The 12,427-nt window shown below is 38.3% G+C and overlaps 1 protein-coding gene and 1 pseudogene across 1 annotated transcript; one reads left to right on the top strand and one right to left on the bottom strand.

Annotated features, from left to right (window-relative positions):
- The first annotated feature begins 290 nt into the window (after positions 1–290).
- Positions 291–1,291, top strand: LOC122668462 (annotated as a pseudogene).
- A 247-nt stretch (positions 1,292–1,538) lies between these two features.
- Positions 1,539–11,424, bottom strand: LOC122669895 (eukaryotic translation initiation factor 3 subunit H-like). Its single transcript, XM_043866785.1, has 12 exons — positions 11,297–11,424; positions 11,129–11,208; positions 9,220–9,336; positions 8,963–9,066; positions 8,670–8,736; positions 5,766–5,899; positions 5,632–5,680; positions 3,570–3,641; positions 3,356–3,457; positions 3,178–3,245; positions 1,815–1,967; positions 1,539–1,724 (listed from the first exon to the last, which is right to left on the bottom strand). The coding sequence occupies exons 1-12, from the start codon at positions 11,304–11,306 to the stop codon at positions 1,667–1,669; spliced, it is 1,014 nt and encodes a 337-aa protein (XP_043722720.1). The 5' UTR covers positions 11,307–11,424; the 3' UTR covers positions 1,539–1,666.
- Positions 11,425–12,427: the final 1,003 nt, after the last annotated feature.

Genomic DNA, 12,427 nt, shown 5'->3' with positions numbered 1-12,427 from the left:
GTTTCACAACAAGATGATAAAACATATAAATACTCCGAATCGGGTTGCCACAAAAAATGTCAGAGCGGGGCAAACTTTGGAACGGATACAAGAATTCAAGACACACATACCAGGCCTAAACATCACAAGTGAGATGTGGAGATGGATACTCTTTTCCCATCACAGAATCAAAATCTCTTACACATTACAATCAGGACTAGATTTTTTATCCATTCTCAGGAACCCCAAGTTAACAAACACTGACTGTTGCTTCTCATCCCATGGCTAGCCGGCCACCTCAAGAGTAACTTTACAACATCGGTTACAAGGGAACTAATTTCTCCCAAAGGTATCTCTGGAGCTTCTTTGCAGGTCTTGCTTTCCAGGAGAAAGCCTTATCGCTTTACCATCAAAGCTATCCTGGCAGAGAAGTAAGGATGGATAATTGATTTTCTTTATCTCTTTCAATTGATTTCAAGTGATAAATAGTGTCATATAGATGGTTAGGAAATTAGGGATTAAGCATGTTGATTCTGTTATTATGCTTGTGCAGCCAACTTACCAAGTGATTCAACCAATTAATGGCAACCCATTCATCGGAAGCCTAGAAACACCCGTAACATCGAGTCCGTTGATTGCTTGGTACCTCTCCAACCTTCCCGCTTATCGTACGGCTGTCTACCCCCTTCTGAGAGGTGTTGAAGTGGGCATGGCCCATGGGTTCCTCCTTCTTGTTAAGACTGGCCCTCCAAGGAACATTGAATATGCAGGAGCAGCTGGGTCTTGTTATATTGAGCATTTGCTTGACAATCTAAGGAGAGCCATCAACTGCTCCCTCACTAAACTTGACAGGGAGGCAGAAGGCGCCTGATCAGCTACAAACTTCAGATGGGTGGGCCAAGTGCAATGGAGGCTTCTTCTTTTGGGGGATTTCTGGTGTCATCTGGGCTTATTTTCTCCTCTACGTTCTAAACATGCCTTGCTTCAATAAAGAGATATTTGGTAATTTTTTGTGTGGGGAATAGAGCTACCAGGTTGTGCGCTAGGCATGACAACCATGGCTAGACACAACCGCCACCGCCTTGGGGTGCCTGGAAGAAATTTCCGCCTTTACATGGGGGCAAAGCGGTTATGTTTCTAGACGTGGCCACCACGCCTGCGCATTACCTGGTAGCATTCCTTCTCCCTTTTTTTTGTTTATAAATTTAACGTCACTCAAAGACTCTTTGTTGTATGTGTTTATTTGGAAAGGAGTAAAGACTTGAAGAATTGTATATTTGATGACTGAATAATTAGAGAAAAATTAAGCATCCATGATGACATCAGTTTTCTTCACTGTGAAGATAGAGAAGGTAATGATGACGACAAAAATCTTTTAAGAACAAACAGAAGCACATGAACCCAAAAAAGATTTTTCATTCACTAGTCAGAAGCCATTCCAATATCTGGAAAGGGAGGAGGAGGGAGAAAGGAAAAAAGAATTCAAAACAGATACATAGATAATGGTATTTCACTGACAGGTTTCTGAGAAAAACCTTATATCGCAAACATCTTCAAAATTGCCTAAAAGGTGTTGCATAGAATCTGCCTAAAATCTTGGAACAATCGCCAAGGCAGGCTCAATAAGCCTCCTGATTCACAAGAAAACCAATGCATAAATGCAGAATTGGACTTTATCCAGCCTAGGTCAATTCTCATGTAAAGCCTTCATTAGGTGTAATCTGCTGAAGCTCTGCCCAGCAACCCTGCAAAGTAGAAACACAAATTATGCTTGGAAATAAAGAAGATAACAGGATATCATGGTAGAAAGCCATTTTCTCAGGTATCAGTCATACCCATTGATTTGGTTGCAGTAGTTTGCAATTTGATTTGTTATCAGGAAGCTATCCAATCGTGATGGCTCGGGAACTGGCTTAAAGATGGGGTTTGAAGGATCCTCCTCAGGCAACAGTTCCTCTCCTGCGGCTTTCCGTGCCATGTTCTCAGACCTGTACAAAAGAAAACCCAAAAAAAAAAAAAAATGGCATTACAGAACTGCACAGGAATTTAACCGTATGGCCTCTACATGCTTTACTTATCAAGCATAAGGATAACACGAGGCAGAAATACCACAGTTTTTTATCAGTTCCAATTCATTAAATGGGAGGACCAGGGAGATGAAAAGAATCCAGAGTTCGTAGTCATGTGAAGCAATAAATAGAAGCCTTACTCTACCGCCAAATATATGTATATTACAAGATTATGGCAACAATGGAACACGAACGTCCCAATAGATAACCTAAGAAATGCACATATGAGAGTATTATTCCCAAGTTTCATATTTCACCTATTCCAACATTTTATTGGATCATTAACTAGTGAAAGCTAACATTTTATTGGATCATTAACTTCTGAAAGCTAAATATTAACACTTTTTGCCTCAAATCCTTTCCCTTGGGTGCAATAGAAGCAAATACTTCAAAATCTTGTAGACCTTATTTTAATTTACCAGACTTTTAACAGAACATGTCAAATGATGCTAGAATCAGCTGAAACCGGCAGCTACCAACATAAACTTAAGGTCCCAAGTAAATGATGTTAAATAACACTGACAGCTCCCAGCTTCCCAGAAAATTGATTCTAAATTTCCACCTTTCAAAGAGGATCCTTGTTCCATTAAAGATCCCACTACCCGGAAAACAAAATAAAAATAAAATGGCTGCACCATTTAGAAAAGCAAGAGTCCACACTTTTAACACACTTTCTAGCATGGAACTAAATCTCGCTCGAAACTGACTGAAATCTCCGAGTTGTCTCGGTTTCGGGCGTGACCGAAACGAAATTCAGGGTCGAAACCCAAGTTTTGACCCTGGGTTTCAACCGAGGGAGGCCCAGGGTCAAAACCCAGTATCGAAACCTCGAAACGAGGTCCAGCACATCTCAGTTTCGGGCCTGACAGAAACCAGGTCCGAAACCGAGATCTTGATCCTTGCTTTCTAGTCACAATTTATAGCACACAATTAGAGGTTGTCACATCAGTGCCAAAGTGCTTGACACTTTGCAACCTGTTTTTATTACTTGGCAGGGCCAGTAGCAAGTTTCAAACCTCTCAGAGAGGAATCTTTAAGCTAGATGAGGAACATAAAATGGTAACTAATGATCTATCAAATTTCATAATAGAAAGGCCAAAATTGATTAATTTATGTGACAATTACTCACCTCCTCTTTTGAAGCCATGCCTGCTGCTGAGCTTGCTGACGTGAGAGGTTTCGATAGTAGAATTGAAACTGTGGGGATGAAAAACATTTATATCATATTACCAACCAACCATAAGTTCACACCCCAGGGTGAATAAACATAACAAAGTATCAGAAGAGCAGGCAAACAGAGTACTAACCTTCTGCTGTTCCATTGACAAATCATCCATGCACTCAGTTAGAAATTCAAGATTCCTCTCCATAAATGGAGTAGTTGATAATTGTAAACGATCAAAGTCACACTGCTCAGATGGCATAAAGTTAGATGAAAAAGAACAAGAAGCATGATTTTTTTTTTAAAAAAGAAAAAAATGAAGTCTCACAAAGCTCCCAAAAATTAGAAATTCATAAAACCTGGGAAACAGGTGAATCAGCTTCCAGCTCTGTCATAAAGGCACTAATAAGTGCAGAATTCGAAACTTTAATCTGTAGAGAAGAAAAAGAAGCATAACAACCTATACAAAGATTTAAAAATCAACTTGGGGCAAAACATGTAGTTCCTTTGAAAGTTTGCAACTTCCAACAACATCAGAGAATTGCTATAGATCAAGAAAATGACGGGCAGGAACAAACTCCTCCCAATAACCCACAGTTGTCACGGCGTCTAGGCGGCCCAAGGCGTTGGAGAGGATTCAAAATCATAGTTCGAGAACTCGTGATATCTCGCCGAGTTTCTCGGTTTTTCGAAATCCCGAGACGAGACTGCCTACGAGTCTCAAAATGTCAATATCTCGCCGAGATCTCGGATCTCGGTTTGACATAAGAAAATGCCCATATAGGTCCTTCATATGAGTGCCAGATCTCGAGATCTTGCGGGAAATTCTTGGTATACAGACACCTATCTATGCCAGGAACCAAGATGGACACTTATTTATGCCTAATATCATTTAAGTAAATGTTTTTATATTTCATTTACTTAAGATATTATTCATAAATAAGCAAATACCCCCCTATTTGAATCCAATAAAAATACTTAAAAAATAAAATTCCAAAAGGAAAAAAAGTCAACCCCCCAGTTCAAGAACAAAAATTGGATTTTCGGCGATAGGTGCAATTTTCAACTTTCTAATGCTGGGGTTTTTCTCAAATCTAAAAATTCCATTAATCTTATTATGGTAAAACATTGCTAAAAACCAAAAGTGCGGTAAAATATTCATTTGTTTTGATGTCCAAAAAACTATTTTCATTCAGAGCGATTTTGACAGCATTCGCGCACACCGAGTTAAGTTTGACCGGTACATAACTCCTTCAATCCAATATTGCTAAAATCTGATTTATATTGAAGGAGTTATGTACCGGTCAAACTTAACTCGGTGTGCGCGAATGCTGTCAAAATCGTTTTGAATGAAAATAATTTTTTGGACATCAAAACAAATGAATATTTTACCACACTTTTGATTTTTATCAATGTTTTACCATAATACGATTTATGGAATTTTTAGATTTAAGAAAAACCCCAGCATGAGAAAGTTAAAAATTGCACCTATCGCCGAAAATCCAGTTTTTGTTCTTGAACGGGGGGGGGGGGGGGGTTGACTTTTTTCCTTTTGAAATTTGATTTTTTAACTATTTTTATTGGATTCAAATAGAGGGGTATTTGCTTATTTATGAATAATATCTTAAATAAGCATTTACTTAAATGATATTAGGCATAAATAAGTGTGTTTGTCCTGTGTCTATCCTGGTTTCTAGCATAAGTGTTTGTCCTGCTTTCCCACTAACTGAAATTCTTATTTGGACTTTGTTTTTGCAAAATTTGATGGTATCATTGTGTTTAAATGGCCTAAAATAGGCTGAATACCAAGTTTCAGACCCAAACTAGGTCTAAAACCCACCGAGATGAGGCTTCGAGTCGAGGAAAAAAAAAGTGCACCAACTCGGCGAGATCTCGACTCGATTTTTCAAGGGTCCGAGTTGGCTCCGAGACCCGAGTTTTCGAACATTGTTCAAAATCAAGGCGAAAACCAACTAAGAGACCAAGGCGCCTGGATGCCTAGGCGACGCCTTGACAACTCTGCCAATAACAGGAAGCTTTGTACCCCCATCACAATTTCATGTACTTCAAAATGGTAGGTGGCATGCTGCTATGCTTAATCAGACCTGGCTGTCAAACAGGTTTGATGACAAATTAGCCCTGAAATTGTATGGATTAGACAATAGTATATTCCAATTGTGACGTGTATTATCCTTCGGGACTTGCATTTCATTCTCTAAGACCAACTAAAATTTTGTTTTTTCTATTTTGAATTCGAGATTAGGATAAGCAATCACTATGGTTATCCATCCAAGAGTCAATATACAAATAGGACGATTGCTTTTTGATGCATGAGAACCAAAATTCATTACCCAAAAACACATCAGCAAATTATACTCATAAATAGTGCAAAGAAGCAATGCAGAAGCATTGGGAACATACCGGTATCTCCTCGAAGATATCCACCCACGTCAAATTTTTTTCCCTCAACCTATTTGGACAAAGGACAATATCATGAGATTCAAACTGACAGTTATCTTCCTTAAAATTAACACCACAAGGGAAGTAGCACATACTTTTCTCCAGAAAAATTGTTATTGCGGTGAAGGTCCATGAAAGAATCGGAAAGCTTCAAGGCCTTCAGAGCTAAAACTCCTTGGTTGGAGCGTGAAGGATCGTATATAATGCACACACACCTCCTGATATTCTCCTGCAACAACATGTCAAAAAGAAGTCAGTTGCTATTTAATAAATAATTACAAGATCTGCACCAGAATGTTACTAAGCGTCACAGTACGAAGACCAGCTGATCATTTTAGAAGAAAAGATATGTAAGGTACAAAAGAAGTTACCAACCAAAGAAAAGGTCATCACTCGGTTGCAAGAAAATGTGGGAGATGCCAACACAATTATTGAATGTGACAATTGGTTAACCCAGATAACAAGATTCATGATTCAATCCATAAAACATTTTGAGTTAAAGATCATTGATCCAGGATTTAAAAATCATTTAACTGGGAAACTTCCAACAGGAATTTAAAGATCATTGACCTGGGATCGGCTTAGCCTCTGCCAATCTCAATCAATATTAGCCTAGACAGGCCAATCGACCCTGGTCCTGACTGATCCACCAAGGAGAAAGAATGGAGAGAAGAAATATCACACAAACCTTTATCAGGGAGTGATTTTAAACACTGGGGGTCAGTGTCTCCAATTTTCAATTAAGAACATAACAAAGATCACAAAAACTTTCAAATTCTTGAGATTTTGCAACCCTGATTAGTGAAGGATCAAAGACTGGACGATCCAAGAAGCAAGTTGAAATCAGTCTCTGACAATACTGATATGGTTCGGGCAGATTTACCGACCAATCCAGATACGTGAAAGCTTAATTTCAAGACATTCAATGAGCTTGATTTTGGAATAGTTAGGCAATGTGATCAAGTGACAAATGGAATAAAAATAGTAAATTCAAGAAGAAACTCTATATTAGAAGATCAAAAGTTGAAACTAGACTCGTTCAAAAACCCAATCTTGCATGAACCAGGGGATTTTCAGGGAGAAAAAAGTGTAACTTTTGAATGTAGGAGTGGAGTAACATGAAAAGCAGCTTGTCCAACCTTCTCATTCTGGAGGATTTGATTGATTTCGTAGTAGTAGAAAAATTAGGTACCAAAGCAACTCTAGAATTCTAAAGTTTGAGAATCCATGAAAAAAGGGGCCTCGATAGCAGCTGGGGTCATTGATAAAAACTAGATCTAAGTTTAAAACTTGATTAGTGCCAGCATGCATCCTATGAACTGCCGCAAATAACATACTGCAGTGGACAACTAAGGTGTAACTCAATTAGTTGACCTCCAGAACTACAACCATGGAGTTCCAGGGTTCAATCCTGGTAATCCCCCTCCCTTTTCTTGTTTCCCCTCTCCCGAATTTATACCAAAGAAAAACCCAATAAAAGAAGGCAAGATGAGAAATGAAAAGAGGCAATACACAGAACAGTGAATATTTCTAGCCTCTTAATTTCAATATCTAAAATTCATTGCATTCACTGAAATAAGTAAACAAACAAAGCGCTTGATTTAGACATCTATCAAATCATACATCTTGAAGCAGGAAACCATCATGATTGAGGAGTTTGGATTCAAGTTAACTTTTATGATGTGTAAAACAAACCAAATTCTTTCTTACTTTAGTACAAATTCTTATTATTCAATTGCATTATTTCAAAATCTTCTACCAAGTATTAGACTCTCCAACATAGTGGTCACGGCGCCAAGGCCAGCCACGGTTGTGGCCAACTGCCTTGATGACTAAGAAACACCTTATTGAGGCCAAGGTGCCCAAGGCAAACACTATATGTTACATCCCAATTCCCAGCTCATATTTTCCAGGTATTTATCATCTTATAAGGGTATGTATATATAAATGTATAATAAAGGGTAACAAAGATCAAAATAAAGAACATAAGGATAGAACAAGAGAATAAAGAAACATATAAGGATAGAACAAGAAATGATTGAACTTTATAACATGTGCAGGGCAAGATCATTAGGTTTTGGGTCTGGGTGCCTTGGGAAATAAGGCACCCAGTTGCCTTGGACCTCAAGGAGCACCTTGTCGCCTAGATGAAGCCTTGAAAATTAATGCTATAAAAATAGGAAAGGTGATGAATAAGAAGTTAAGAACTGTTTAAAATCCCATCAATTTTCCCTACTTTCCAGTTTTCTTCTTGCTATAGCTTAGTGTAGTTTTCTGGCACTTCTTTTTAAGTGTCTTACTAGGAGGTCGAAGCCCCCATACTGGAATAGAGTAAGGCACTACTTCTCATTCAAGGGGTAGGCCCCCTACTATTATGATGTTGAGGCACAGAGGTATAAACTACCGCAAAAGAAGGGGTACCAGATCTCAACTATAGCGAATTCCGCAACATGTTCGAAATAGCTGCTTGATCCCACCGGTTACGTTTCCTATTGGTCAACCACTAGGTATGGCTAGATCTTCAAATGGTAATGATGAGGGGTTCACCCTTCAAACACTAACTTCTCTAAGTGAGTTAATTTAATGCCTTGATGCTAATGCTTCATTTCTTCAGTGACCCCCAGCTGATCCTTTTCACTTCTTCATTTTTTGAGGCAAAATTGAAATAGAAAATGAAAAGCACTTTCTTTCATACCAAACCAGTTTTCCACTGAAACCATCATGTCTATGTAGTTAGACCATCAGACCATAGATGTCCTCTATGTTTTTGGTCTTGCCAAGTGTTTAGTATTTAGCATTTAAACTTTTATCCACAATCATGGTGACTTTTCATTGTATCATCTGTTTATTCAGCCTAGCTGGAAATTCTCAAATAATGGAACCTCAACCAAAATTAACAAGGTGATTCAGAAGCAAGAATCGAAGCCATATACAATGTACAATAAGGTCAACAATCTAAACCAAAGAATATATTACAACAGCAGAAACATCAAAGTCACCTGGTAATTCATAAAGGTCTCAATCAGTTCCACGGTCTGAAAAGACCCTAACAAGGTCGATTGATACCTGACAAACATTTAAGAGGAAACATGATCACCCAAAAGCGACAAACCATCACAATCAAAATATTACACAAACAGGGAAAAAAAATTTTAAAAAGGAGGAGGGTTGAAGAGATAACTCTTCTCATAAAACCTCATAATAACATTAGAAACAAAATAAAAACTCTAAACCACATGCGTGTATGAATGAGCTCAGATGCGACAGAAACAATACATAAATTTGAACATACCATCCAACAGTGTTATTGTCAACATTAACCTCTCTCAAGCATCTCATCATTTCAAGTTGGTAATTAGCACCATCAGCTTCGATTTCCTCATCTTCCTCTCGTATCTGAAGTTGTTTATGTGCCAAGTGAGTAAGAAAGATCAAATGGAGAAGGTGGAAAGGATAATAATGCATTTCAACCATTTGTAACAATTGAAATTTATGCTACAAAATAATTTCCATCAAGAACATACGAAGAAAGAACAGCGTTTCACATACCGGGAATGGGAAACAGTTAGTAACTTCGAGAACACTACCCACATCTAATCCAAGAAGCTGGCCTGTCACCAGAGCTGGTGAAAACTCCTTGCAGTGCTTAATTATCTTTAGTATAACCTGTTTATAACATATTTCAGAACAATAATGTTTGGACTTCAGATTAGGGCCATAACAACTCATGATTCTATAGCATGAGAAACTACTAGCACATATACATCAGTTGTGACAAGAAACTTGAATCTTCTGGATCTAATCACAATGCCCAAAGCATACCAAAGGGAATTTGTTTTTGTTTTTATCTTTCTTTTGGTAAATGACGACCACATAAAAATTAAATTTAACGAAAAACTTCAAAACATACAATATCAGCCAACTTTTTTTGTTCAATGAGTTCACAAGTTCTTTAGCATTTGGGCATGAATCAAGAACAACTGAAGGAGATATCCAATTCCTTCACCGTGTCAGGAGTATGATGCAAAACATTCACTACTTCCACAGCCCTACAGCAGCACTGGAAAGTCAAAAGGCAACTAAAAGAAGAATAACCTTCTGCATCTAGATAACCACCTATCAATGAAACAAAGATCCTAAAGGATATCAAAACCCTACCCTCGGCTTATTTGAACCAACAATGAGCCCAGACAAGGGCTTTAAAATATTTTGAGTTTGTCTTTAATGAAAAACCTTATAAAACATTGATGCTGCACTAGCTCTTGCAAAAGCAAAAGATTGGCAGAAGGGCTAGCCACTGGTTTCAAGAGATGTTTAAGATTTCCATTTAGGAGACAGAAGTTAAGCTTAAGTGGATCGTACAGATGTAATTTTCAAAGATGCACAGAAATCACCAATAGATAAACAGAATTACCAACGCTATCCCCAAAATCTGAAGTTCTAATACGAAGCCATTACCAAAATTAACTTATTAACAGAAACAGACAAGACCCAATGACAGCTCCATGCAGGCCCAACATTAGAATGGTCCACTTCATTTATAGAGCAGCAGCTCAATCCCACCCCTCTTTTCCTTTGTTTTTGGATAATTGCAGCAGCAGTGTCTCTTATGTAGACTGTAGAAGGGAGGAGGAAAGGTGCACAATCACCAGTTACTCGGCCTTTTTTGTGATCTATTGGGTCTTGCAAGGGAAGCTAGTAAACCTATTCAACGCTCAAATAAACATACATGAAGCAGCCATGGAAAGATTTTATTAAGAATTTAAGATTGCTGCCTTTTACCATCCGCCAGAGTTTATGGAAAATAACAATTCAAAGATAATCAACAATTATTTGTCTTTAATTCTGTCATTACTCAGAAAGTGTTTCATCTTTCATATATTTGGGCTTATATATTCGCTAAATATAAGAGCATTTAATTCTCTGATCTCAAACTTAGTTGGAACTTAGAACCATGTTGCTCTGGAGAATAAGTCTCCTTGGAACCATGTTGTTCTTGGATAATAAGTATCCTTAGTTGATGAGTAATAGCCACATTGAGGCGTACTGGCTCTGCCCTGCCATAATCGACTCTACTAGGGACTATGAAGGGAAAATTATCAATTAACATGCATATAACACCCCCACAAATTTTCATAAACTCAATCAACAGTTTCTTACTTTCTTCAGTAAACTATTGGTCAACCGGGGAGAGCAAAACAATTAGTCACAGAAAAGCTTCCTGAACTACCCACAAAATAAAACTGTAGCAAATAGGTCCTATTACACTTAGAAAAACGCAAAGACCTGAATTCGCATCACAACACAAAGATGGACTCCCCAATCCCAGCTCCCCCGCCCCAAAAAAAAAAAAAAATTCTACTTGCAACATAGAGATAATAACCCAGATTCCATTCGATATAAAAGCACGGATGTCAGCTACAACAATAAAATAACAGAAAAGGTGAGAATAGATTACAAGTCCCTCAATTTGAACTACTCTCAGCGGCGATGCGACCTCCTCTGAAGCCGCAACTTGGAGGAACGATCGAGCCATGGCTGCAGAAAACAATGAAAAGATCTATTCAGTAAAATCTAGAGAGGATGAAAAAATTAGTCACGGAGATATAGGAGTCAGTGTACGTACGATTAGCCATGTCGACGAAGGTTTCGTTGAAGAGGAAAATACGAAATTGAAGGGAATGGTTTTGAGCTCTTTTAGGGCTGCACTGCTCTGCCTGTGTTGTTTTTGTGAGTATTTTACGTCAAGCCTCGTTCGTCTCTGTTGATCAACAAACGGGCAACTCCAAAACCCCTTTTAGGTTAAGTAGTTAACCATGGACACAAGTCCTCCTACAACTCTAACTGGTGACGGGTCAACCCGGATGGATAGGTTCTGAGCTTCTGACCCACTTAAGTTTTTTTACCCTTATCTTTCACCCATGGGCGAAGGAAGAATCCCTTATTCAAATTGAGGTATTTTCGAATTCATTAATAAAGAGTTGGAGTTTGTTGATGGGATAAGAGTCACATAATCACGGCTTAGGAGGTTCTTCCTCTACAGTTGATAACTTTGTTCCCTTATTGGACAAAGTCAAAACTACCCCTCCCCTCATAATGATGCCTATCGAAGTATCATAATGACTCGTAGTCAAGGAATTCCTCTCACCATGTGTAAAGGGAAATTGGGTTCTTTCTAAAATCTAAGGTTTCAAATAATTTGTGACGTGCAAGGAATTTCCCACTGTCTCGATGTGGGTAATACACTTCCCCACATGAAACTTTTCTCCATATTCTAAATACACCTAAAGAAATGCCATTGAGACATTCCTTTTTTATAATGACAAAAAAGGAGCTACTTTGAAATTTTAATTAGGGAAAAGGAACTATTATATTGTAGGTGCAAAAGCGACCTAATGTGCGCTTGCCGAACAAGCACACATGGTAATAAATCCCAACTGACTATGGGGTAATGGTCATACAAGTCGCCTTCTTCGGTTGAAGATAGGAAATGTGGAATTGCCACCTAAGATCATTTCTCGTAAGAAGATCGATTAACTCCAATACTCGTGATCTGCTCAAAGGTTGGATAAGAGTCAGGTTACAGAAAGGAGAAGGTGTTAGGCATCTGCTCTGCCCGGCGATAACCAGTCTTTCTACTATATGCTAAAGTTTGAGCATTCTCTTTAAATGTACGTCCTAACCCACATGCATGCATATTACTGTTAAACCTACTAATATACACTACTCAATCAAAGGGGATTACATGTTATTCCTA

The sequence above is a fragment of the Telopea speciosissima genome, chromosome 7 (genome assembly GCF_018873765.1).
Source record: "Telopea speciosissima isolate NSW1024214 ecotype Mountain lineage chromosome 7, Tspe_v1, whole genome shotgun sequence".
Lineage (NCBI taxonomy): Eukaryota > Viridiplantae > Streptophyta > Magnoliopsida > Proteales > Proteaceae > Telopea > Telopea speciosissima.
The sequence above is the reverse complement of the archived record's forward strand: the minus strand, read 5'-3'. Positions and strand labels throughout refer to the sequence as shown.